Source organism: Ovis canadensis, chromosome 15 (assembly GCF_042477335.2).
Source record: "Ovis canadensis isolate MfBH-ARS-UI-01 breed Bighorn chromosome 15, ARS-UI_OviCan_v2, whole genome shotgun sequence".
In the NCBI taxonomy this organism is placed as follows: domain Eukaryota; kingdom Metazoa; phylum Chordata; class Mammalia; order Artiodactyla; family Bovidae; genus Ovis; species Ovis canadensis.
The window spans coordinates 41565925-41591253 of record NC_091259.1 but is presented as its reverse complement, the minus strand read 5'-3'; the positions used below and the strand labels follow the sequence as shown (position 1 = coordinate 41591253).

Sequence of the window (25329 nt, the reverse complement as noted above, 5' to 3'; positions counted from 1 at the left end):
GTAATGTCTCTGCTTTTGAATATGCTATCTAGGTTGGTCATAACTTTTCTTCCAAGGAGTAAGCATCTTTTAATTTCATAACTGCAGTCACCATCTGCAGTGATTTTGGAGCCCCCAAAAATAAAGTCTGACACTATTTCCACTGTTTCCCCATCTATTTCCCATGAAGTGATGGGACCAGATGCCATGATCTTAGTTTTCTGAATGTTGAGCTTTAAGCCAGCTTTTTCACTATCCTCTTTCACTTTCATCAAGAGGCTTTTTAGTTCCTCTTCACTTTCTGCCATAAGCGTGGTGTCATCTGCATATTTGAGGTTATTGATATTTCTCCCAGCAATCTTGATTCCAGCTTGTGCTTCTTCCAGCCCAGTGTTTCTCATGATGTACTCTGCATATAATTTAAATAAGCAGGGTGACAATATACAACCTTGACATACTCCTTTTCCTACTTGGAACCAGTCTGTTGTTCCATGTCCAGTTCTAACTGTTGCTTCCTGACCTGCATATAGGTTTCTCAAGAGGCAGGTCAGATGGTCTGGTATTTCCATCTCTTTCAGAATTTTCCTACAACACCCAAAACAGATGTCCTTTTCATTATAGGGGACTGGAATGCAAAAGTAGGAAGTCAAGAAACACCTGGAGTAACAGGCAAATTTGGCCTTGGAGTATGGAATGAAGCAGGGCAAAGGCTAATAGAGTTTTGCCAAGAGAACGCACTGGTCATAGCAAACACCCTCTTCCAACAATATAAGAGAAGACTCTACACATGGACATCACCAGACGGTCAACACCAAAATCAGATTGATTGTATTCTTTGCAGCCAAAGATGGAGAAGCTCTATACAGTCAGCAAAAGCAAGACCAGCAAAAACAAGACTGTGGCTCAGATCATGAACTCCTTATTGCTAAATTCAGACTTAAATTGAAGAAAGTAGGGAAAACCACTAGAACATTCAGGTATGACGTAAATCAAATCCCTTATGATTTTACTGTGGAAGTGAGAAATAGATTTAAGGGACTAGATCTGATAGACACAGTGCCTGATGAACTTGGAGGGAGGTTTGTGACATTGTACAGGAAACAGGGATCAAGACTATCCTCATGGAAAAGAAATGCAAAAACGCAAAATGGCTGTTTGAGGAGGCCTTACAAATAGCTGTGAAAAGAAGAGAAGTGAAAGGCAAAGGAGAAAAGGAAAGATATTCCCATTTGAATGCAGAGTTCCAAAGAATAGCAAGGAGAGATAAGAAAGCCTTCCTCAGTGATCGATGCAAAGAAATAGAGGAAGACAACAGAATAGGAAAGACTAGAGATCTCTTCAAGAAAATTAGAGATAGCAAGGGAACATTTCATGCAAAGATGGGCTCGATAAAGGACAGAAATGGTATGGACCTAACAGAAGCAGAAGATATTAAGAACAGGTGGCAAGAATACACAGAAGAACTGTACAAAAAAGATCTTCACGACCCAGATAATCACGATGGTGTGATCACTCACCTAGAGCCAGAATCCTGGAATGTGAAGTCAAGTAGGCCTTAGAAAGCATCACTATGAACAAAGCTAGTGGAGGGGATGGAATTCCAGTTGAGCTATTTCAAATCCTGAAAGATGATGCTGTGAAAGTGCTGCACTCAATATGCCAGCAAATTTGGAAAACTCAGCAGTGGTCACAGGACTGGAAAAGGTCAGTTTTCATCCCAATCCCAAAGAAAGGCAATGTCAAAGAATGCTCAAACTACTGAACAATTGCACTCATCTCACACGCTAGTAAAATAATGCTCAAAATTTTCCAAGCCAGGCTTTAGCAATATGTGAATGAACTTCCAGATGTTCAAGCTGGATTTAGAAAAGGCAGATGAACCAGAGATCAAATTGCCAACATCCGCTGGATCATGGAAAAAGCAAGAGAGTTCCAGAAAAACATCTATTTCTGCTTTCTTGACTATGCCAAAGCTTTTGACTGTATGGATCACAATAAACTGTGGAAAATTATTGTGTTTAGTATCTCTTAAATGTTCAGAATCTTTTGTGACTTTTGAGGGTGCACTGCAGTTTAAAAGAATGTTCACCACCTTTCTTCCCACTGCTACTGCTACTGCTAAGTCGCTTCAGTCATGTCCAACTCTGTGCGACCCCATAGACGGAAGCCCACCAGGCTCCCCTGTCCCTGAGATTTTCCAGGCAAGAAAACTGGAGTGGGTTGCCATTTCCTTCTCTAAGGCATAAAAGTGAAAAGTGAAAGGGAAGTTTCTTAGTCATGTCCGACTCTTAGCGACCCCATGGACTACAGCCTACCAGGCTCCTCCATCCATGGGATTTTCCAGGCAAGAGTACTGGAGTGGGGTGCCATTGCCTTCTCCGCTTCTTCCCACATTCTGGATCAATTCTATCACCTCATCCTTAGCAAACTGTATCATAGGATCTTAGGTCAGTGACACAATAAAGTAAGCAATAAATATAAACCTGTCACTGGGGGATCACGGTCATCTTTCTGCTTGTGTAGACTACAACCGCCCTGGACGTGTCCTGCTGCAGAATCTCACCATGTCCTCCTCTGGGCTCTACCAGTGTACAGCGGGCAATGAGGCTGGGAAGGAAAGCTGTGTGGTGCGAGTGACCGTACAGTGTAAGTACCCAAAGTGTTGATGTGGTTTTGTTCCCGCACTGCCGGTTCAGTGTAAAACATTTTTAATCGCAGGTAAGAGTATGGTCTAAAGCTTCATCTCCAGAAGGACATGGTTATCACTGAAATAAATTCAGTAGTTGCCAAGGACTATTCAACAGTTGCAGCTCACTCTAAATTTACAAGTATGTGTGAATTTTATGGCCCCCTAAAGAAATTTATTTTATCCAGGAGGGAACCAAATAGAGGTTTCCTTTATAAATGCAAATTTCCCTTACAGAGAGTAACTTCTACTGTTTTCAGAGCTTCTCTGGTATCTGCTGTTGCTCAAAAATAATCAGCTTAGGGACTTCCCTAGAGACCCAGTGGCTAAGACTCTGTGCTCCCAATGCAGGGGGCACAGGTTCCATCCCTGGTCAGGGAACTATTTAATAGATTCTGCATGCTGCAACTAAGATCCGGCACAGCCAAATAATAACAAATATTTAAAAACTTAATCAGCCCCAAATAATCCTAATGTCAACAAGCCATATTTTAGGGTTGCTCTCCTGCTCCCCATCGATATCAGGAGGGACAGTCATACACACCCAGAGAGGATAAATGGGGAACTCAGGGAGACAGATATGAAGATCTGGAAATACGCATCCAGAGCTTTATGTACTTTAAATCTATGTATTGCATAGCTTATGTTTGGTTTTGCTTTGTTTCTGAGAAAACAGATGTACAGAGCGTGGGCATGATTGCAGGAGCAGTGACAGGTATGGTGGCCGGAGCCCTGCTGATTTTCCTCTTGGTGTGGCTGTTGATCCGAAGGAAAGACAAAAAGAGATATGAGGAAGAAGAGAGACCAAATGAAATTCGGTAAACCTCCCACAGAATCCCCTTCCTCACCTAGGCTACCTTTCTAGGGCCAGCTCCATAATGACCAGCCAACAAAACTGTCCCATTTACTCATAACCTTGAATCTGTTACGAGGATTATTCTGGTAGGTAAGGACTTGCAGCCCAGGGGCAGAAGGACGGTTGACCTTGACTGTCTTGTGAAACTATCTGCATCAGAGACTTAATAAACTTTACACTACTTCTGATTACCTTCCACTTATAAAAGCCCTAAAATGAATGGGCCTAGCCCATCCATGGGCCTTTAAATAAAGAGTTTCCACAGACCGACTCCAAGTCGAGGGGAGTGCTGTGTGGACACACGGTGGGGAGTGCCCGGTCCCCCGCAACTTTGCGCCGCAGTCACAGGGCTGATCTTGGGGATGCACATCCGCCTGCGCCCACGCGAGGGCTCAGGACGCAGGGGGAGTCCGTATTTCCCTAAGTGGTAACTCAAGGTTTCCAGCTTGAGGAGTTGATGGATGGGTCAGCCTCCGAAAGCCACAGCCAGAGCGGAAGCTTTCACAATCCTGTAATCCTAAAATCTATCTTCGGTGTTTTTCCCTCTCAGAGAAGATGCGGAAGCCCCGAAAGCCCGCCTGGTGAAGCCCAGCTCCTCTTCCTCGGGCTCTCGAAGCTCTCGCTCCGGCTCCTCCTCCACGCGCTCCACCGCCAACAGCGGCTCCCGCAGCCAGCGGACCCCATGCACCGAGGCGGCGCGCCGGCCAGGGCTGGGCGCCCACGCCTACGGCCCGGTGGGGCCCGAGGCCCGAGGTTCTGAACCAAAGAAAGCTTCCCATGCTACCCTGACCAAAGCAGAAAACACCCCCAGCACGATCCCCAGCCAGAGCAGAGCCTTCCAAACTGTCTGAGTTAGAGTGGACTTGACTCGCTGGCTTTTCCCAGGCGTCAGGATTCTTCCGGTCATCGACGCTCAGTCACCAGCCACTAGACCCGCCTCGAGCCCAACGAGGGGTCATTTAAGTAGCAGCAACCACTGCACCGAACAGATTCAAAGGAACACTTTTCTAACATGACACCAAACGAGGAAAAGGATGTAAGCTGATCATCTCCAAAAAGGCACCTCACTGTGCCTTTAGACCAGAGTTGGGGGGCGAAATGGGGGCCCAAATCTGGGTGTTTGGGGACCAGGAGCCATGGTGAAAGAGTTGGGGAAAGGGGAAGTGAACACACTTAGAACTTCTCACTTGCAGTTTTGTATCAACGCGTTGACTCACCATTGTCAAGAAACGAGGTGTTATTCATAAATTTTCTATGCATTTCTGCAAACCTACTGGATTATTATGACTGTTCAGAGTCAAGCAGAACCTACAGCCTTATATTATACCTATCTGCACCATGAGAAACTCCAAAAAACGAAACACGTCTCTTCTGTCCTGACTTGACTTCATTTACCACAAAGTTTGGGTATTAATTTCAAGAGGAGTTGAAATAGTGGGAGATGGAGAATGATTGAATTTTTCCACGACTTACCGGTTGAACACCAATAATCCACTATCAATCTTCCTACTTATATTGAACCATAAAAGAAATAAAAAAGGAGTTCAAAATGTGTAATGAGGGACTGTGAATAACTTTCCATTTTGATGTTCAGAGGGCCACTGACAAATATCAGAAATATATGCTGGAATAATTGTGGATTTTCCCTCAAAGTGGATGTCTCTAAGGATTTTCTGTTGGGTATCTGTGGAGCAAGAAAACTAGGTGTTTTAACATTTAACAATCTCCTTAGAAGGAAGTCTTTGAGAGAAAAGGTCTTTTCAGGATGCTGGAAGATCACCCAACAAACCATTCCAGTCTCTTCTTTCTGTGAACATATGAAATCAGAATTTCAAAACTGACTAGACCAGAAAGGGAGATTAAATCAGTTTTCTTAGTCAAGGAGTGACATCAGAAGTTCAGTACTGCATCAAACTTGGGAGTTTCCTCCACTTCTTTCCTTTCAGGAGGATGTGAACATGGGACTTGTATTGATTCTAGGCCTTAAATTATCAGAGATCAGGGATTGCCAACATTTCCTGGTGGCACTGCATGGACATCATACCATTCCCTCCTGAGAGGCTGAGACAGACAGAAATTCAGTACTTTCCCAGTTTAGCCTGTAAGGAAGCCTAGCTCTAGGCTGGAAGGAGAGGAAATGAACATTTAGGGAAGAGATGGTGAGGATAACTAGTGGGTGGCAGGGGGATCTGGGTTACTGCCTGTTAAATATTGTCGGCATCTTGGAAAGATTTGAGGAAATGATTCACCAGGATAGCTCTCACAAGAGCTGACTCATGGGAGAAGAAAGGTGGGGTCTGTGAAATAAAAAGAAAGCAGTCTCCCATACAATAACTTGCTTTTTTAATAGTTTTGACTACTCTGCTAGTCAAATTCATCCTACAATTCATTCTTTGGCAAGAATGCCAAACCTGAAATAGCCCTTCAAACTCTAAAGCAAATGTCAACAGGTCACCATTGGTAGAGCAAAATGTTTATTATTATTAAAAGGCCAAGAAGTCCCTGGCAGGGCAGTGGTTAGGACTCTTTGCTTTCACTGCCAAGGGTGCAGTTTCAGTCACTGGTCAGGGAACTACAGTCCTGATAGGTGAGTGGGGCAGCCAAAAATAATTAATTAATTAATTAAACATTGTTAAAAAGGCAGCAGGCTATGAGAAAGGAAAAGTAGAGCTAAATGTGGTGATGAAATCCCTGTTTGTTTTGGGAATCTAAGTTCCCCAACCAGGGATCAAATCTGTACCCCCCTGCATAGTGAGCAAGGAGTCTTAACCACTGGACCATCAAGAAAGTCCTGATGAAAGCCCTGTTTCTGAAATGGGAATCAGGTGCTTAAAGAGGAAAAGTTGACCTAGGATTTTGTCCCATTTTTGTTTTCATTTTTACCTCTAATTATCACATACTATAAATGCATTTCTAAAGTCCTTTAAGAAGGTTTTACCCTTGTCTAAAAGTTTCATTTTGAGTTTTGTCTTCCTCTAAAAAAGAAGTTGGGGGGAATTCCCTGAAGTCTAGTGGTTAGGGCTCTATGCTTTCACTGACAAGGGTGCTGGTTCAATCCCTGGTCAGGGAACTAAGAGCCCACAAGCAGCACAGCTCCGCAAAAAAAAAGTTGGGAACTGAGACACTGAGGAAGCAAAGAATGTCTGCCATTAGTTTAAGAGGGTTAGCGTATTTGGAATGCTTCTTATACTAACCCTGCCTCCTTGTAAGATATAGATTTCTTATTTACTCCACCAACTTATTCTTCTGGTCGTGTGGTGTCTAGGCGACATATCAATTCTGCTGTGTAATTCAGAGAATTCGCATTCCAGGAGTATCTGAGCCAAACTGAGTATTCTGTGGCAGCTGCAGCAGTGCCATCACTAGCAATTTGCTCTTATCATTATTTATTACCTTTGAACCTAAGGTTTCCTGCCTATGCCTCTGCAGGCAGGAGTCAGTCCTCTTTGCATGAAAAGGTTTAAACAGGTTATTAGAAGACTAAAATACCAGTTGAATATTCATATTTTGAAAATCTATTCACACTGGAGATCTACAGAAATGCCACAAATTATTACCTGAAATCAGAAATTCTAGGAATTGAAGATTCTGAGATGAGATACTGAAGTCTTAATAGTGATGGTATGCTTGCTTCTCTTTCAGTTAGGCTTTTGGGTTCAGATATGACAGGCTCTGGGTTTAAAATAAAGTTTGAATCATTGCTGGTGTCAAACCATATTCCATTAAACTTGCAAGTCAAATACATTTGATTCTTTAATATAAAACAAAAAAGGATAAAATAGATGGTAGAAGAAAAGGTACTTGTAGAAAGAAGATACAGATGGAATGATCTGGATGTTTAGAGAATAGCCATTTCAATGAAATATATATACACTAAACTTAAAATTGTAAAATAATGAAGTGATGCCTTTCTTGTTACACTGTATAAAATGAATTTCAAAACTGCCATTGCAAAAAGACATAATTTTGCTTGATTTCTGGTGTTAAGCTGTTTATATTTCAATTTTAACTTCAAGTTGCCTTGTCAATGGGACTGTTTGATCACAAAAACCAAATATTTATTACAGATGCATCTGTGTCAGCAATTTAAAAATAAATAAGTGAAGGTGACACTATAGGAGAGGCTGAAGTTCATATAACCTGCACTGGAAATTTATTTATTAGCTTGCTGCCAAGTGAAGAAAAGAACTCAGACTGCATATGATGTATTATTTATTGATTTTAGTCACAAATATATCAAGCACTTTTTTCTCACAAGGCAAGATACTAAGTAGTCCTGGACATACAAAGTGATGACAAAGTTCATGACAGTTTCTGCTCTTAAGGACTTAATCAAAATAACAAATACTTATTAAGCAATATTTTATGCCAAGGTGAAGTACCAATAAAAAAGTACACACTAAGGGGTTCAAATAAATCTGGGGAAAAAAAGCTACCAAATTAAATGCAGTACTATATGCAAAGCCCTTAGAATAATGCTTGGCCTGTGACAGGCACTCAAAAAATGTAAATCATGACCCTCTTCCCCAGCCAGAAGCCCTAGGGTTCAGACTCCAGTACTGAAGCCCTTGAAACCTTGTGCATTTAAAAGAGGTGGAAACAGGGCATGTATCATAATCTGAAGTTTAAATACATAAACTCTGACTCATTCTAGTTAAAAAGAAGAGTCTTTGAATCCTAGAACATGTTTTGAAAATGACCAGAGACCATGGGGAGAGCTTATCTGCTCAGCTTTCTGCAATCACTGCTATTAGGTGCAATTCCCCAAACCCGCGTATTTGAGCCTTCGTTTTATTTTCCACTGCTTTATATATTGTAAGTAGTTCAGAGCTAAGTTTAAAAACCTGCAAAACGTAGGGTAGGGTGTGATTCACATTGTACTTGATAAGTTGGGTGGGGAGAGGAAGTCTGCAGATGACAAAGAAAATTGAAAAAAGCCTGCCTCAGCACACATCTTTCGCTTTTTCCAGTTCGAGTTACATGAGCTTACAGGAAGGAAATAACTAATCTAAAAACACCAAAGAATCTGGAATTAAGAGCTAGGCTCTACTCTAGCTCAGCCAGCTGTTTAACGTCCCACAAATAATCTCTCTGAACCTCATTTCTCTCCTAACACAGGCATGAATGCTATGTCTCAGAGAACTGTCTTGATGATAATGAAATAACAAACGAAAGCACATTGTACCCCATGAAAGCATCATATAAAACGAGCTCCTTGAAAAATGGCGAGAAATTAGGTGTGTATCTCCATGGACTCAAGCCCACATTTCCCTCCAGAAGGCAAATACAGAAAGAAAATCCTTTGATCCAATATTCGACTCTCTAGGCTTTACTGGCTTTGACAAGGGAAAGGTAACCCCTTTCTGTCAGCCTCTCTCTAAGTCTGGAGACGTTTCTAATTCCAGCCACACCACTGAAAGTTCTGCTAGGTAGTATTAAAAAACCCTTTCACCTATTTGTGTCCACTCATCTACTAAACAGTACAGTCTGTTTGAAAGAGCACACTGGAAATCATTCAACGTGGTGAGAAAGGCGCAACAAGGCCCCAAACACCACGCCAAGCACCACAATTTGAAATTCTAGGTACCCTGTTTTATGCACTCCATTCGTTCAGTAACATTTTCAACGCCTCTCTGCCAGGTCGCTTGGTTAGTTTTTGACTAAAGTCAAGGCAGGAAATATATTACCTCACATTACTGAGAACAGGAGGCTCAGGAAGTCTAAATACAAGGACACCGGGCTACCGGAAGCCAGGTTCCCAACGCCTGGATCATTTACAAGGAAAGAACTCCCTGCTGCTGCTGCTAAGTCGATTCAGTTGTGTCCGACTCCGTGCGACCCCAGAGACTGTAGCCCACCAGGCTCCCCCGTCCCTGGGATTCTCCCGGCAAGTACACTGGAGTGAGTTGCCATTTCCTTCTCCAATGCATCAAAGTGAAACGTGAAAGTGAAGTCGCTCAGTCGTGTCCGACTCTTAGCGACCCCATGGGACTGCAGCCTACCAGGCTCCTCCACCCATGGGATTTTCCAGGCAAGAATACTGGAGTGGGTTGCCACTGCCTTCTCCGAAGAACTTCCTAGTTTTTCTTTAAAAACACAAAACTGAAAAGTGCGGGGACCCGGGCGGGTGGAGGAGGGGCCAAGCCAAAAAGCCCCATCTATTTTCGGCGGGAGACTAGGGTCGGCGGAGGCATCAGCGCTCCAAAAACAGAGTTTGGCCATCTAGTTCGCTGAGGGTCCAGACACAGCATCCCCGCCCGCTCAATCTCTGCGTGAGGGTCAGCCAGCCTCCAGCTTCCATGAAATGAGGTGCTAGGGGCCTGTCCGGCTAACCTGTCGCACCCTGCGCAGAGGCGAGAACCCCAACCTCCCTTCCGCCACGGCGGCTGACCGGCTCCTTCCATCCCTAGATCTGGGTGCCACTGGGCAAGTTACCCTCCCAGCGCCCTGGGGTAGGAACGTCCGACTCCGCCGCTCTGGATCAGCTCTAGACTAGTGCCGCGCTGGCTATGTGGTTGTGTGGCCTCCGGGAGGTCTTAGAAAATCACCTATAAGGCCAGGGTGGGAGTCGGGCAAGAGAATGGTGGGGGAGGGGCGCAACCTTAGCCGCCATTTTGTCCTCGCTCCACTTCCGTCTTCTCTCCCCGGCTCCCGCGGCCGGACCCCTCCCCGCAGGCCCTGCGCTCTAGCTGCCGGGGTTCCGCATGAGCGGGATTGCGGGTCGCGCTACTGTTATTGGCTGGTTCCAGATTGGCCCGCCCCGCTTCCTCCCTCTCCTTCCGTCCCTCCCGCCTGAGCTTTTTGGGGACGCATGCGCAGCGGCAGACGCGCCCTTCCTCCCCACCGCAGCCCTTCGCCAAGGGTGACTGAGGACTCCCGCGCGCGGGCTCCGTCGGCCCCACCCTCCTTTTCCCCGGGGCCATTCGGAGAGCGGGGGCGAGAATGAAAGTTCCAGAACGCTGCGGTGAGTGCGTCATCGAGAGGCGGGGCGGGCTGCGGCCGGGAGAGGGAGGCCCGAGTGGTAGAGCCGGGTTCGTCATTGGGTCTTGCGGAGGTGGCCGCACTCCCATTGGCTGAGGGAGATATGATGGGCACCGGCAGGGGCGGGCCCCTTCTGGAAGGTTCTGAGGCAGGGTATAAGAGACGGGGCGGCGGGCGGAAACCGGTCTCATTGGACGCACCGGCAGCTTTCCAGATTGCTGACTTCTCCAGCAGAGCCGGGCCTACATTTTTGGTAAGTAAGGCCTACATATTTCAGCCTTCGATGGTCTGTCGAGAGCATATAGGCCGCTGCAGGCTGCATGGATTTGCGGCCGCCCGGGGCTTTCTGAGCATCTCAGGCGGGGGGGGAGGGGGCGGTGTGTGGCAATTCTTTTGCCTCGATTGGGGGGCTTTGTTGTCCAGGGGAGGCGGTAGCCCAGGGGTCCAATCGCGACGGAGGACCGGGGCACGGAGGGAAGGCGGCGTGGTAGGCCATGCGGTGGGAAAGGGGCATCACTCGTCTCAGGGCGTGGAGCCAGCGGTTTAAGAGTCGGCGGCTCTGTTTCCTTGTTTTAAGACCCAGTGTTCTTCAAAGAGGAAGTCATCATTGGCGCGGCCCCAAGATGGGGGAGGGGGCTTCAGGGCATTTGCAGGCCCTGCGGCTTTGAGTACGGGTAGGGGGCAGGGCTAAGGTTCAGCCCGGGGCACGGGACCACGTGTTCAACTATGCCGCAGAACAGACCCTCCTTGCTGGTTTTTCTGTCTGCGGCGGCTTCTGCGGTTGGCAAGGCAACCTTACTGCAGCGCTTTACACGCTTGCTGTGACCCTCCCGCGTGATTATTTCTGACAAGGGCAGAGTTTCTTGGGTGAGGTGCTAAGTATAATTTTCAGAGCGGTCGTACCAGGTTGCGTTGATTTGGTAAATGTCTTGGTGCTTAATCTGCTTTTTTAACCACTTTTCCCCCCCCTTTAGCAACCATGTCTAAGGGACCTGCAGTTGGCATTGATCTTGGCACCACCTATTCTTGTGTGGGTGTCTTCCAGCATGGAAAGGTGGAAATAATTGCCAATGATCAGGGGAACCGAACCACCCCAAGCTATGTCGCCTTTACTGATACTGAACGATTGATCGGTGATGCTGCAAAGAACCAAGTTGCAATGAATCCCACCAACACGGTTTTTGGTAAGACTTAATTGTAGTGTGAATTTGAGGGATTTAGGCAGTGTGTAATTTGAGAAGCTGTTAAGTGTGAGGCGGCCATGAAATGCTTGAGAATAAGAAAAGATAACCCGTAGGAAACTTGATTATCTTTTCAAAATCTAATTGTAGTATGGCTATTCAGAAGTTGAATCCATTTAATTGTATGAACTTGAGTTGACAGGCGTTTAGTCAGTAGGATGGTGGGTTTAAGTTCTTAGTGAAAAGATGTTGTATAATGAAATTCAAGGTAACAGTATTTGATGTCTTTGATAGATGCCAAACGACTTATTGGACGAAGATTTGATGATGCCGTTGTCCAATCTGATATGAAACATTGGCCCTTCATGGTGGTGAATGATGCTGGCAGGCCTAAGGTTCAAGTAGAATACAAGGGAGAGACGAAGAGTTTTTATCCAGAGGAGGTGTCATCCATGGTCCTGACAAAGATGAAGGAAATCGCAGAGGCCTACCTTGGGAAGGTGAGCACTGTACTGCAGGAGGATGTGGAGGTTACCGCTTTTCTTGGTAATGTGGGGTTCTGGCTGACTAAAGAGTGAGCAGTAAAACTAGAATGGTGAAGATGTACTTTTGCATATCCAACTTGTTTTAATCTTTTTTCTTGTTAGACTGTTACCAACGCTGTTGTCACAGTACCTGCCTATTTCAATGACTCTCAGCGTCAGGCTACCAAAGATGCTGGAACTATTGCTGGTCTCAACGTACTTCGAATCATCAATGAGCCAACTGCTGCTGCTATTGCCTATGGCTTAGACAAAAAGGTACATACATGTTTTATATATGTTTGAGTCAAAGCTGAGTTATCACAAACAGATGAAAATAAATGATTTGTATTTTAACTTTCAGGTTGGAGCAGAAAGAAATGTGCTGATCTTTGATTTAGGTGGTGGCACTTTTGATGTGTCAATCCTCACTATTGAGGATGGAATCTTTGAGGTCAAATCTACAGCTGGAGATACTCACTTGGGTGGAGAAGACTTTGACAACCGCATGGTCAACCATTTTATTGCAGAGTTCAAGCGTAAACACAAGAAGGATATCAGTGAGAACAAGAGGGCTGTCCGTCGGCTTCGTACTGCTTGTGAGCGTGCTAAGCGCACTCTCTCTTCCAGCACCCAGGCCAGTATTGAGATTGATTCCCTCTATGAAGGAATCGACTTCTATACCTCTATTACCCGTGCCCGGTTTGAAGAATTAAATGCTGACTTGTTCCGTGGCACCCTGGACCCTGTGGAGAAAGCCCTTCGGGATGCCAAACTGGACAAGTCTCAGATTCATGATATTGTCTTGGTTGGTGGCTCAACCCGCATCCCCAAGATTCAGAAACTTCTCCAGGACTTCTTCAATGGGAAGGAACTGAATAAGAGCATCAACCCTGATGAGGCTGTTGCATACGGTGCAGGTAATCTATTTAAACAGCAGTTAGGAGGCCTGAGCTAAATTTCGCTGTGATGAATGATTTTTAAACATTCGTAGTTTCCACCAAAAGCTTCAGCTAATGATGGCAAAACTTCCTTGGATGTCTGAGCGATTGAGAATTGTTAGTAAGATAATGAGTTCAACTGTGGTTTTTCTTTAAAAAATAATTTTCTTTTTAATGTAGCTGTCCAGGCAGCCATTTTGTCTGGAGACAAATCTGAAAATGTTCAAGACTTGCTGCTGTTGGATGTCACTCCTCTTTCCCTTGGAATTGAAACTGCTGGTGGAGTCATGACTGTCCTCATCAAGCGTAATACCACCATTCCTACCAAGCAGACACAGACTTTCACCACCTACTCTGACAACCAGCCTGGTGTGCTCATTCAGGTGAGCTGGCTCAGTTTGGCTTATTTGAGCTGCTATAAAATTGGGCAGGATTTGTTCTGCTGTGATGATGGATTCCAAAACCATTCGTAGTTTCCACCAGAAATCCTGTGTTGGCCAACTCCTTCCTTGGATGTCTGAGCGATCAGTCTTGCCTAATCAAGCTTATCCAAATTTAAGCTAGTAGAGAAACTGAGTTTTCTCCTCTTTTTGTAGTATTTCTGTAACATGAATGTAATTTCTGTAGGTTTATGAAGGTGAACGTGCCATGACCAAGGATAACAACCTGCTGGGCAAGTTTGAACTCACAGGCATACCTCCTGCCCCCCGGGGTGTTCCTCAGATTGAAGTCACTTTTGATATTGATGCCAATGGCATTCTCAATGTTTCTGCTGTGGATAAGAGCACAGGAAAAGAGAACAAGATTACCATCACTAATGATAAGGGTGAGTTTGGGCTACATATTGTGTGTGTAGTGAGAACTGGTCTTTTAAGACGTTGGAGTTTGGGTTTTACTTTCCAAGTGTTTAAGCTTCCCTAAGAGCATTGAGCCAAGAGATCACACTTAATCATTAAATGGAGTTGCAGGGTAATTGTTTATTCTTGCATAAAAGATTGCACCTAAAACACTGGTTAATCTTACAGGCCGCTTGAGCAAGGAAGACATTGAACGCATGGTTCAAGAAGCAGAGAAATACAAAGCTGAAGATGAGAAGCAGCGGGATAAGGTGTCTTCAAAGAATTCGCTTGAATCCTATGCCTTCAACATGAAAGCTACTGTTGAGGATGAGAAACTTCAGGGCAAAATTAATGATGAAGACAAACAGAAGATCCTTGACAAGTGTAATGAAATAATCAACTGGCTGGATAAGAACCAGGTTTGAAATTATTGCTAGAAACTTGAGGGTGTGGGGTTTTTGTGTTCAGGGCTTTAGCAAAAACTTAGGTTGGTTTTTTAAATTGAGGTCACAATGATGAATGGTCCAAAACATTCGCGGTTTCCACCAGAACCCTAGATGTTGGCAATTCCTTCCTTGGATGTCTGAGTGACCCAAGACCTCCAATGTAACCTAAATGCTGTTTATAGTATCAGGTTGATTGCATCAATCTTAATCCTCCATTTAAAGAATTTATGGTAATAGAATTTTTTTATTTCTCTTCAGACTGCAGAGAAGGAAGAATTTGAACATCAGCAGAAGGAGCTGGAAAAAGTCTGCAACCCCATCATTACCAAGCTGTACCAGAGTGCAGGAGGCATGCCTGGGGGCATGCCAGGAGGAATGCCTGGGGGCTTCCCTGGTGGTGGAGCTCCTCCATCAGGTGGTGCCTCCTCTGGGCCCACCATTGAAGAGGTTGATTAAGCCAGCCTAGCATAGATTTAGCATTGTTCCACACAAAACATGGAAGGACCCAAATTGTAGCAAATCCCATGGCAGTTACAAAGTTGAGCTGCTATAGTAAATAAACTGGGCATTCTTGATACTTGAACATGGAATGTGTGCACATGGAAAAGCATTGCACTTTACAAGCACTGTATTGTAAGTGGAAAAATGCAATGTCTTAAATAAAACTGTATTTAAAATTGGCACCATAAAATTGTCTTGACTCTGCTTACAAGGGTAGTAAGTGTTTGGGAATTCTTTGGCTAAATATAATAGTACCTTAGTTCTCAGATTGTGAATTAGGTAAAGTGGGAAAATGGGTAAACATTTCCATCACTATACTGACATAGTGAAAAGTCTATGTTATTACTAATGTAGTTTGAGCTATAGATACTGATGCTTTATAGGTTGGGAACAGGCATCTCAAATATTCCGTAAATCTTGTGATTGAAACAGTTCAGAAGACACGAGGCAAAAATTGGGCAAGGAAATGGGTGAACAGGTCACAGTCTGCAACTAGACCACCTTACTGTGAAGCCCTGTTAATCTATTGCAGAGGCTTTTCTGTTTTCCTAACTTGGGGAGGCTTAGGAGTTGGGTGTTGTGAAGCTGGCTGTTAGGGTTGGCATAGTGATGGCGTTTGCCCATCATGTAATTTGAGAAATTGGCCATCTAATTCTGATTTCATTTTAAATCATAGCCAGCCTTAATTCAGGAACTTAAAAGAGGCAAAAGCTGATTCTGAACAGTTGTGCTTATCAAGCCTAATTACACTGGACTGCCTTTAAGCTTTCTTGGGAACAAAGGCCTCAGTATACTTTGGCTGTTTAAGCTTGAGTTGACAGAATCAAAGGATTGCTGGGCTATGGGTCAGAGGTTTTGCATCTGGGAATGTGGATCCTGTAAAGTCATCTTTGTGAGATAATATGTGTTTCACATTTGCAACCTCATGGACTAGGGCTCCTCTCCATGGGATTTTCCAGGCAAGAGTACTGACTGGAGTGGGTTAAGATAACTTTTATCTTAACTGGCCCAGGGATGGAGCCTGTGTTGTGTCTCTTAGGTCTCCTGCATTGGCAGGTGGGTTCTTCGTTTAACCACTAGCGCTATCCATGTGCTCGTGATTCCTGCTTAACAGTAGTCTGCCACCTAGTGGTCATCTAGGAAAAACTAGGCCAGAGATGGTGGTCTTAAGTCAGTTAAAGCTCACAGCAGTGATCAGGGCAGTGGTACCCCACTCCAGTACTCTGGCCTGGAAAATCCCATGGACTGAGGAGCCTGGCAAGCTTCAGTCTGGGGTAGCTGAAGGTGGGACATGACTCAGCGACTTCACTTTGACTTTTCACTTTCGTGCATTGGAGAAGGAAATGACAATCCCCTCCAGTGTTCTTGCCTGGAGAATCCCAGGGACGGGATCCTGGTGGGCTGCTGTCTATGGGCTTGCACAGAGTCGGACACTGAAGCGACTTAGCAGCAGAGTGACCAATAACCCCAGTCTCTGTAGCTTTTTGTTCTTGAGTGACCAACATAGATTGGAGTTCAAAAGAATGTTTCTGCATTAAGTAAACAGTTTTATTTACAGGTTGCTGGTATAGCTAGTAGGCTGTCATTGGTAAAACAGTTTAAGTTGAGTAAGATGAATTCAGTAAAACTGCATATCACACTGGCTATTTTGTGACTTAGGTGTTAATGTTTGACATTGCTCTAGGAAATTCTGAGCCAGCAGTGAGTCATTTTTTCACCAGTTCATGAAGGTGACCTGGTGCAAACCCTATGGGGGCATTTTTGGATTATTTTTGGTTTGGTTTTGGCTTTTCTTTGAGACCACTGAATTTATGTGATCTTGGTAAGAAAATTGGAGATGAAATGTGATAGTGAAACAAGACCTCTTTCACTTCACAAGATGGTGAAACGCAAAACACACCGATGAAAGGTTATTGGTGGTAGCCATTACTACAAGTTGAACAAAACACATGTTTCTTCAATGAGATTGAAATAAAATGCACTATTTCCCTTATACAGATGGAAGAAATAATACATTGCAGGGCTTGTATAATAGGGTTTGGCAGAAGTTACGGATTAACTATTTGCTAGTTACACTGATTTTCCTGTATTTAGTCTGAAAGAATGCATATGAGGACTCTTGAGAAGTTAAAACAGAGATTGAGTAAACTGGGTGAGGAGACCAGTCAGGCATGTAAGTATTGGGTAGACTTTATTCTAGAACTACTCTTGCATACCAGTGTAGTGGCACTGGCTCATCTCAATGTAGAGCTGGGCTTCACATTTACTGAGGAATTTTTTTTTTAAAGCAAGGGAGTTTGTAATCAGAAAAGTTGGAGTTAATACCCAGGTGGCACTAGTAATTTGCCTGCCAATGCAGGAGACGGAGAGATGTAGGTTTGATCTCTGGGTCAGGAAGTTCTGGAGGAAGGCATGGCAACCCACTCCAGTATTTTTGCCTGGAGAATCTGACAGGCTACAATCTGTAGGGTTGCAAAGAGATATCACTGAATAGACTTGGCATGCACTTAATGATTTTGGTCCCAATATTCATCAGATACTTAAAAAGTTCCCTGTGAGGTGTTTCCCCGCTCACCCCAGTCTTTGGTGTTCAAGCTTGGAGACTTAGCTTTTGCAGGAAGTTGAAGTAATTTGGGGTTTTGAGAAACCCAATGACTGAAGTCAATTTTTGTCTTTCATTTTTGTGATAGTGTTTTTTAATTTCTTGCTGAGGGCTAAGCCCTGACAGCAGTAGATGCAGAAGCTGGTAAAGATGTGTTCCAGCCTCATGAGCTTCTAGCGTAGCAGGAGAGACTGCCACACACAAGATGAAGACAGTGGCAAGGCGGCATCCTTACTGTGGGAAGACGCTAGCAATGTGTATGAATTAGGTTGTTCATTACAGTTTAGGAAAAGATGCGGAGAAGGTGGCCCTAAGAACAGCATTTTTTTCCCATTCAGTTTAAATGAAGTTAAATGGTTTCCATTTAATCTTACCTTATTTGATTATCTTTTAACAACCATAGAACGACGATTGGGTCATCTGGCTGTGCATATGTAAGTCTCTACAGGATGACCAAAGCAAATTTACTTCTGTGTGGATTATTGTAGTGTGGTTATAAAGAGTCATGCCTCTGGATGCCTGGCTTTTAAATTTTGCACAGCGTGCCATTGACTTGGGAAGAGAGCAAAAAGTTCAGGGTCCCTCAATCTCCATGTCCACTTTTAAGAGTTACACCCTCGTTTCAGCTGGACTTACTAACACTTAACAATGCTATGGTTGTGTTTAGAAAAGTATTTGTATTACTCTAGTTGAGTAATAGTAATTGTACTTCTAAACTGCTAAAGGATAATTTTTGTCTTTAAAAGCCAAAGCCATACATTTATGCCCAAAAATATTACTGCAGTCTTTGTGTACTTAAAATGTTCTAATAAACAAAATGATGCCTGCCAGCAGTGCTTTGCTCCAACAATACTGGGTATTTGATTCAACAATATTGCTGTACAATATACCTTCATAGAAAAAATAGCCTTTTCAATTCTATTAAGATGGAATGGAGTTGGTGAAGGAGAGGGAGTCCTGGCGTGCTGCAGTCCATGGGGTTGTAGAGTCAGACACTATTGGGCAACCGAACAACCAGGTGGAATGCAGTGCAGTAGTCTTTGTATGGCTATAAGGACATCCTTATCCACTAGATGGCAGTAAGCAATTTAGAAAATGACAGCTGAGGGAGGCTGCTGGAACATTTTCACTTAGGTTTGTGCTTTTTGTTTGTTTCACAAGTTGCCTAACTGGAAGCACAGCAAATGCTGAGGAAGGAAGTCAGCCTCAAATGTTCACATTCACATTCCAGGCAAAGCATCCCCAGCTGAGGAAGTTAAACAGGTGCCCTGGTGGGGTGTATGGGTTTAAGTAGAGACTTTAGAGTAACTTGAGACAGGTAGGTCAGATACAGAGCTTTGACATGTGCAGGGATGAAGGGAAAAAAGGAGAGTCTCCTTGGGAAGAGAAAATAGTCTCTCCTGATTCCTTCATGGTCCATTTTTCCAAGTTTAAACTGTTAACGTTATTTCCCTCATCACCCTTGACTTTGACCCCTTAGACTCTCAGTACCTGTATGAAATGTTTGAATTCCTCACTAAACTCAAGCTCATGAATGAATGTGAGAATATCCACACACTCCCATATAATGTCTGGCACATTATATAAGCATGTAATAGCAAATGAGAAGGGGTGGGGCAGGTACCCAAGAGGTGAGTGGTAGAATGTGTTCTCTTTGAGCTTTATGATGGTTTGGTCATGGCTCTTGGAGTGGTGAGAGGCTGGCTGGGTTCAGACTCCATACAGATCTTTGCTACAGTTGCTCGTTGCAGAGCTGGGGAACCAAACTGGGGCTGCATGAGGTGAGGAAACGATCAAGCCTGGAGCAGCTCTAGCCTAAGGAGACGTGGCAGTAACAGAGCTGTCAGTCTTTGGCCTAAGGGACCGCTTGCTCTCTTTAGATTGCCCCTGAGATCTGGGTGATATGGGGAGTGAGTGTGCTGAGCAGTATGAGGACAGTCAGAGCTTGCCAGGAAGATTGAGGCCTGTCCTAATAAGCTGGGCTGTAGTTCATAGGATGCAGCCAACCCCAGGGCCCTAAGGAAAAGGCTGTGGATCTTCCTGACCTTGGATTAGACACAAAACAAAAGAAAACATAGATACATTGGACTTCATAAAAATTAAAAATGTGCTTAAAATGACACTATCAATACAGTGAAGAAAGGCGACCCACAGAATTGGGGAAAATACTTGTGTGTGTATATGCTCAGTTACTTCAGTCATGTCTAACTGTGACCTATGGGCTGTAGTCCACCAGGCTCCTCTGTGCATGGGATTCTCTAGGCAAGAATACTGGAGTGGGTTGCCATGCCCTCCTCCAGGGGATCTTCCCAACCTAGGAATTGAGCCCATATCTCTGGCATCTCTCTGCCATTATAGACAGGCTCTATTGAACCTAATAAAGTACTGCTATCTAAAAGGTACTAAAAAACTCTTGTAAACTCAAAAGAGAGAAACCAGTGTGTACAAGGGACAACTGATCTAAATACGTATGTCTCCAAAGAAGATACAAATTGTTAATAAGCACAGGGAAAGATGCTCAATATCATTAGCGATCAGAGAAATGGCAATCGAAACCTCAGTGAGAAGTTTAGAGTCACTAGGATGTCTGGACAGGAACAGTTGGCAAGGATGTATAGGAACTGGAACCCTCATACACTGCTGATATGAATGTAAAATGCAGCAACCTGTTTGCGAAACAGTCTGGCAGGTCCTCAAAAGTTAAGCTTAGAATTAATTAACATATGACCCAGGCATTCTACCAGTTATGTACTCAAGAGAAATTAAAATATACATCCACACAAGCACTCACACATACACAGACACACACACAAACACACACACACAGTATTACAATACCTCAAAAAAGACCATAACCCAAATGTCCATCAACTAATGAATGGATAAATAAAACGATATATCCACACAATGGAATATTACTCAGCTATAAGAATGAATGAAGTATTGATACATGCTCTAACGTAGATGATCCTTGTTATATGAAATGTCCAGAATAGGTAAATCTTTTGAGATAGGAAGTAGAAATAGGGGCTTTCATAACGCTGGGGGAAAGGACAGTTGGGGAGAGATGCAGAGTTATTGCAGACAGGTATGGGGTTTTGTTTTAGAATGATGAGATCATTCTAATTAGTTGTGGCAATAGTTGCATAATTCTGTGAATATGTTAAAATACTGAATTGGATACTTTAAATAGATAAATTAATGAATTGTGTGGTACAGATACAGTATTTCAACAAAGCACTTAAAAATTTGGGAGGGTTTGTAAAAGAAGTTGCAGAGCTGGCTTCCACAAAGAGGGGAGAGAGGGAGGGAGGGAGAAAGAGGGTGTATGTGAATATAAGATTTTTACTCTCAAGGAACCAAGTAATGCTGGCTGGGTGTTGGTTTTCCTTTTTATCCCCAGCTTTACTGACATAATTGTCATATAATGTGTCAGTTTAAGGAGTGCAGCGTGTTGGTTTGATACTCTCATATTGTGAAGTGATTACCACAGTAAGGTTAGTTAGCACCTCCATCACTTTACATAATTGCCATTTCCTTTTTGTTTATGGTGAGAACATTTATGATTTACTCTCTTGAATGGACATGTGGACATGGGTTGGGGAAAAGGTAGAGTAAGATGAATTGAGAGAGTAACATTGACATATATACACTGAGTTCAGTTCAGTTGCTCAGTCGTGTCCGACTCTGCAACCCCATGAATCACAGCACGCCAGGCCTCCCTGTCCATCACCAACTCCCGGAGTTCACTCAAACTCATATCCATCAAGTCGGTGATGCCATCCAGCCATCTCATCCTTGTTATCCCCTTCTCCTCCTGCCCCCAATCCCTCCCAGCATCAGAGTCTTTTCCAATGAGTCGGTTCTTTGCATCAGGTGGCCAAAGTATTGGAGTTTCAGCTTCATCAACAGTCCTTCCAATGAATATTCAGGACTGATTTCCTTTAGGATGGACTGGTTGGATCTCCTTGCAGTCCAAAGGACTCTCAAGAGTCTTCTCCAACACCACAGTTCAAAAGCATCAATTCTTCAGCGCTCAGCTTTCTTCACAGTCCAACTCTCACATCCATACATGACCACTGGAAAAACCATCGCCTTGACTAGATGGACCTTTGTTGGAAAAATAATGTCTCTGCTTTTTTATATGCTGTCTAGGTTGGTCATAGCTTTTTTTCCAAAGAGCAAGCATCTTTTAATTTCATGGCTGCAGTCACCATCTGTAGTGATTTTGGAGCCCCCCAAAATAAAGTCTGACACTGTTTCCACTGTTTCCCCTGTTTCCCCATCTAATTGCCATGAAGTGATGGGACCAGATGCCATGATCTTTGTTTTCTGAATGTTGAGTTTTAAACCAACTTTTTCACTCTCTCACTTTCATGAAGAGGCTCTTTAGTTCTTCTTCACTTTCTGCCATGAGAGTGGTGTCATCTGCATATCTGACGTTACTGATATTTCTCTCTTCTCTGTTGTTCTGTGTCCAGTTCTAACTGTTGCTTCCTGACCTGCATACAGATTTCTCAGGAGGCAGGTCAGATGGTCTGGTATTGCCATCTCTTGAAGCATTTTCCACAGTTTGTTGTGATCCACACAGTCAAAGCCTTTGGCGTAGTCAATAAAGCAGAAGTACATGTTTTTCTGAAACTCTTGCTTTTTTGATGATGCAACAGATGTTGGGGATTTGATCTCTGGTTCCACTGCTTTTTCTAAATCCAGCTTGAACGTCTGGAAGTTCACGGTTCACGTACTGTTGAAGCCTGGTTTGGAGAATTTTGAGCATTACTTTGCTAGTGTGTGAGGTAAGTGCAATTGTGCAGTAGTTTGAGCATTCTTTGGCATTGCCTTTCATTGGGATTGGAATATATATACACTACAATGTCTAAAATAGAAAGTTTCTGTATAGCGCAGGGAGCTCAATTCGGTATTCTGCGGTGACCTAGTGGGGAGGCTCAAGAGGGAGGGCATGTAGGTATATATAGAGCTGATTCACTTCATTATACAGCAGAAACTAACGGTATTGTAAAGCAGTTATATTCCAATTAAAAAAAAAAACAACAGATTTACTCTCTTAGCAGTTTCTAAGTATTCAGTACATATATTGTCAAATATAATCATGGGGCTGTACATTAGATCCTCAAACTTACTTATCTTGTGACTGAAAGTTTAGACCCTTTCGCCATACTCTCCCATCACCCCACTGCCCTGTGCTGTTTTATTTTTTTTGGCCACACTTGCGGCATGCAGGATCTTGGTTCCCTGACCAGGGATCAAACCCACGACCCCTGCAGCAGAAGTGCAGAATCTTGACTGCTGGACCTGGACCACCAGGGAAGTCCTGTGCTATTGTTTTCTAATGCCTACACTTCCCTTTGAGACATTGCGGACACTCAAACCAAGCAGATACAGATTCCAAACCCAGGAGTTGAAACAGGTTGGTGGGCTGACAGAAAGCAAGCTGCAGGCAAGTAACCACTTGAGAGACCCTGCAAATATTCACCAGAAATCTTTTTGTTGATTTAGTGTTTCTTATGTGTCCCGTCTGGGACCTGCTCTGCCATTTACTGGGTTTGTGACCTTGGGCAAATTATTCTTTCTGAAACTGAGTATCTTTACCTATGGAATGGGGATTATAGTCATCAACCATTAGGCTTGTTATGAGCATTAAATTAGCCAGTGTGTGTAGAATGTTTAGCTCTGTGCCTGACTCATAGAGTAAGTATTAGAAGAGCTAGTATTATTAACTATTAGTTAGATAATATTAACATTTCCTAAGGCTGCCATAGCAAAGTACCAAAAACTTAGGGGACTTCCCTGGTGGTCCAATGGTTAACACTTCACCTTCTAATGCAGGGTGTGCGGTGATTTGATCCCTGGTCGGGAGCTAAGATCCCGCATGCCTCATGGCCAAAAAACAAAAACATAAAGCAGAAGCAATATTGTAACAAATTAAATAAAGACTTTAAAAATGGTCCACATCAAAATATCTGTAACTCTCCCTTCGGCATGCCGCTGAAGATCCTGGTGTCATCATGGGCCACCACCATGCCCAGTGTTACCGGTATTTTAAGAGCAAGCCGTACCCAAAGTCTCACTTCTGCCAAGGTGTCCCTGATGCTGAGATGCATCTTTGACGTGATGCGGAAGAAGGCAAAACTGGATGAGTTCCCTCTCTGTGGCCACACGGGGTCAGATGAGTATGAGCAGCTCTCTTCCGAAGCCCTGGAGGCTGCCCATATTTGTGCCAGCAAGTACAAACAGTGGTGAAAAGCTGAGGCATAGCTGGCTTTCACATCCAAATACAGCTCCACCCTTCCACATCATCCTCATCAACAAGGTGTTGTCCTGTCCTGGAGCTGACAGGCTCCAGACAGGTTTGTGCGGTGCCTCTGGAAAGCCCCAGGGCACAGTGGCCAGGGTCCACACTGGCCAAGTCACGATGTCCATCTGCACCAAGCTGCAGAACAAGAAGCATGTGATTGAGGCCCTCCTAAGGGCCAAGTTCAAGTTCCCTGGACACCAGAAGATCCCCAGAAGTGAGGATCTTCAAAGTTTAATGTGGATAACTTTGGAAACGCGGTGGCAGAAGAGTGGTTCTTTCCCTGTGGCTGGGGGTCAGATACTCACCCAGCCGTGGTCCTCTGGACAGAGGGCAGGCCCTGTATGCATGAGAGCCTTGGGCTGTCCCCTCCTTACTCATGCATGCCTAGCAATAAATCCTACTTCCCTGCCTCCCAAAACCCCTACGGAGTACCAAAAACTTAACAGAAATGTATTGTCACAGTTCTGGAGGCTAGCAGTCAGAAATCAAGGTGCTGGCAGTGCCATGCTCTCGAATACTCAGGGAGGGAGGGGTCCGGCTCCTCCCTTCTGGCTTTTGATGGCTGCCTGCATCCTTGGGCTTAAAGATGCATCAGTCCAGTCACGTGACTGTCTTCTCCCTGTATGGGTCACATCTTTTTCCCTCTGTGCATGTCTGTTTCTGTGTCCAAATTCCTTTTTTTTTTTTTAATAAGGACAGCAGTCATACTGGGTTAGGACCCACCATAGTGACCTCATTTTAACCAGTTACCTCTGTAATGACTATTTCCAAACGAGGTCACATTCTGAAGTTGTGGAGATTAGGACTTTTAGCCATTCTTTTAAAATTGGGGTGAAGGGGACTCAATCACCCTGTGATGGCCACATTCCCGGTCATCACAGACGAGGAATCCCCTCCCCAGCTTTTGCTCAAGAATAGAGAGTAAACCAGCTGAAATCTGAATACCTGTTCTTACGGGGGACCAACCAAAAGCCTTTCTTTTCAGTCTCTTTCTCAGAAGCAGGCACACCGCAGGCCGCCAGCTATGGACAGTGTTCCCTTATATCCTTTTACAAGCCCTTGGTCCCTCTGGATTGTCCAACAATGCCTAATTCTATTATTTCCAGTGATTTCCCCCTGGGCAGCAGTTTATTTCTGTCATCAAGTCTCTGATGAAATCTTTAGCCATGAAATATTTAGTCCAATCCCAACAAATCGTGTATAGTGTTAACATGTCACAAGCTGCCCATGGCCTGCATTATGTGGTAATTTGGAAGCGAGAGGAGTGATAATACAGGGCCGAGCTTCTTTTGTGAGCTCGCATTAATGCTGGAGCTGGTGATGTCACTGGACAGCCCATCGATTTGGACTAATAGTGCATGGAGGGGGCAGAATTGGGGCGAGGTAGGGGATAAAGGGTATTGACGGTCAGTCACCAGGATCCCGGCAGCTTTTAATCTATTATTGCCCTCTTTTAATGCAACTTCCGTGTCAACTGCAT

General features: G+C 44.1%; 2 protein-coding genes, 2 non-coding genes and 1 pseudogene across 4 annotated transcripts in view; all 5 read left to right on the top strand.

Moving 5' to 3' along the window:
* CLMP (CXADR like membrane protein) overlaps positions 1-5078 on the top strand; it is a 106761-nt gene extending 101683 nt beyond the window's left edge. Inside the window, exons 5-7 of the mRNA XM_069554216.1 lie at positions 2503-2625; positions 3342-3483; positions 4072-5078. Coding sequence (XP_069410317.1) covers positions 2503-2625; positions 3342-3483; positions 4072-4372 — 566 coding nt within the window. The 3' untranslated portion in view covers positions 4373-5078. The remainder of the gene's footprint in view (positions 1-2502; positions 2626-3341; positions 3484-4071) is intronic.
* Positions 5079-9227: 4149 nt separating this feature from the next.
* HSPA8 (heat shock protein family A (Hsp70) member 8) lies at positions 9228-15121 on the top strand. The gene is made up of 11 exons (XM_069554215.1): positions 9228-9422; positions 10371-10485; positions 10623-10755; positions 11477-11686; positions 11978-12183; positions 12331-12483; positions 12569-13124; positions 13326-13528; positions 13773-13971; positions 14171-14403; positions 14689-15121. The coding sequence occupies exons 4-11, from the start codon at positions 11482-11484 to the stop codon at positions 14884-14886; spliced, it is 1953 nt and encodes a 650-aa protein (XP_069410316.1). The 5' UTR covers positions 9228-9422; positions 10371-10485; positions 10623-10755; positions 11477-11481; the 3' UTR covers positions 14887-15121.
* LOC138421404 (small nucleolar RNA SNORD14) lies at positions 13166-13253 on the top strand. Its single transcript, XR_011249485.1, has one exon. It is a non-coding gene; the product is annotated as a small nucleolar RNA SNORD14 (small nucleolar RNA).
* LOC138421405 (small nucleolar RNA SNORD14) lies at positions 14492-14575 on the top strand. The gene has a single exon (XR_011249486.1). It is a non-coding gene; the product is annotated as a small nucleolar RNA SNORD14 (small nucleolar RNA).
* Positions 15122-23559: 8438 nt separating the features above from the next.
* LOC138420503 (large ribosomal subunit protein uL16-like) lies at positions 23560-24198 on the top strand (annotated as a pseudogene).
* Positions 24199-25329: the final 1131 nt, after the last annotated feature.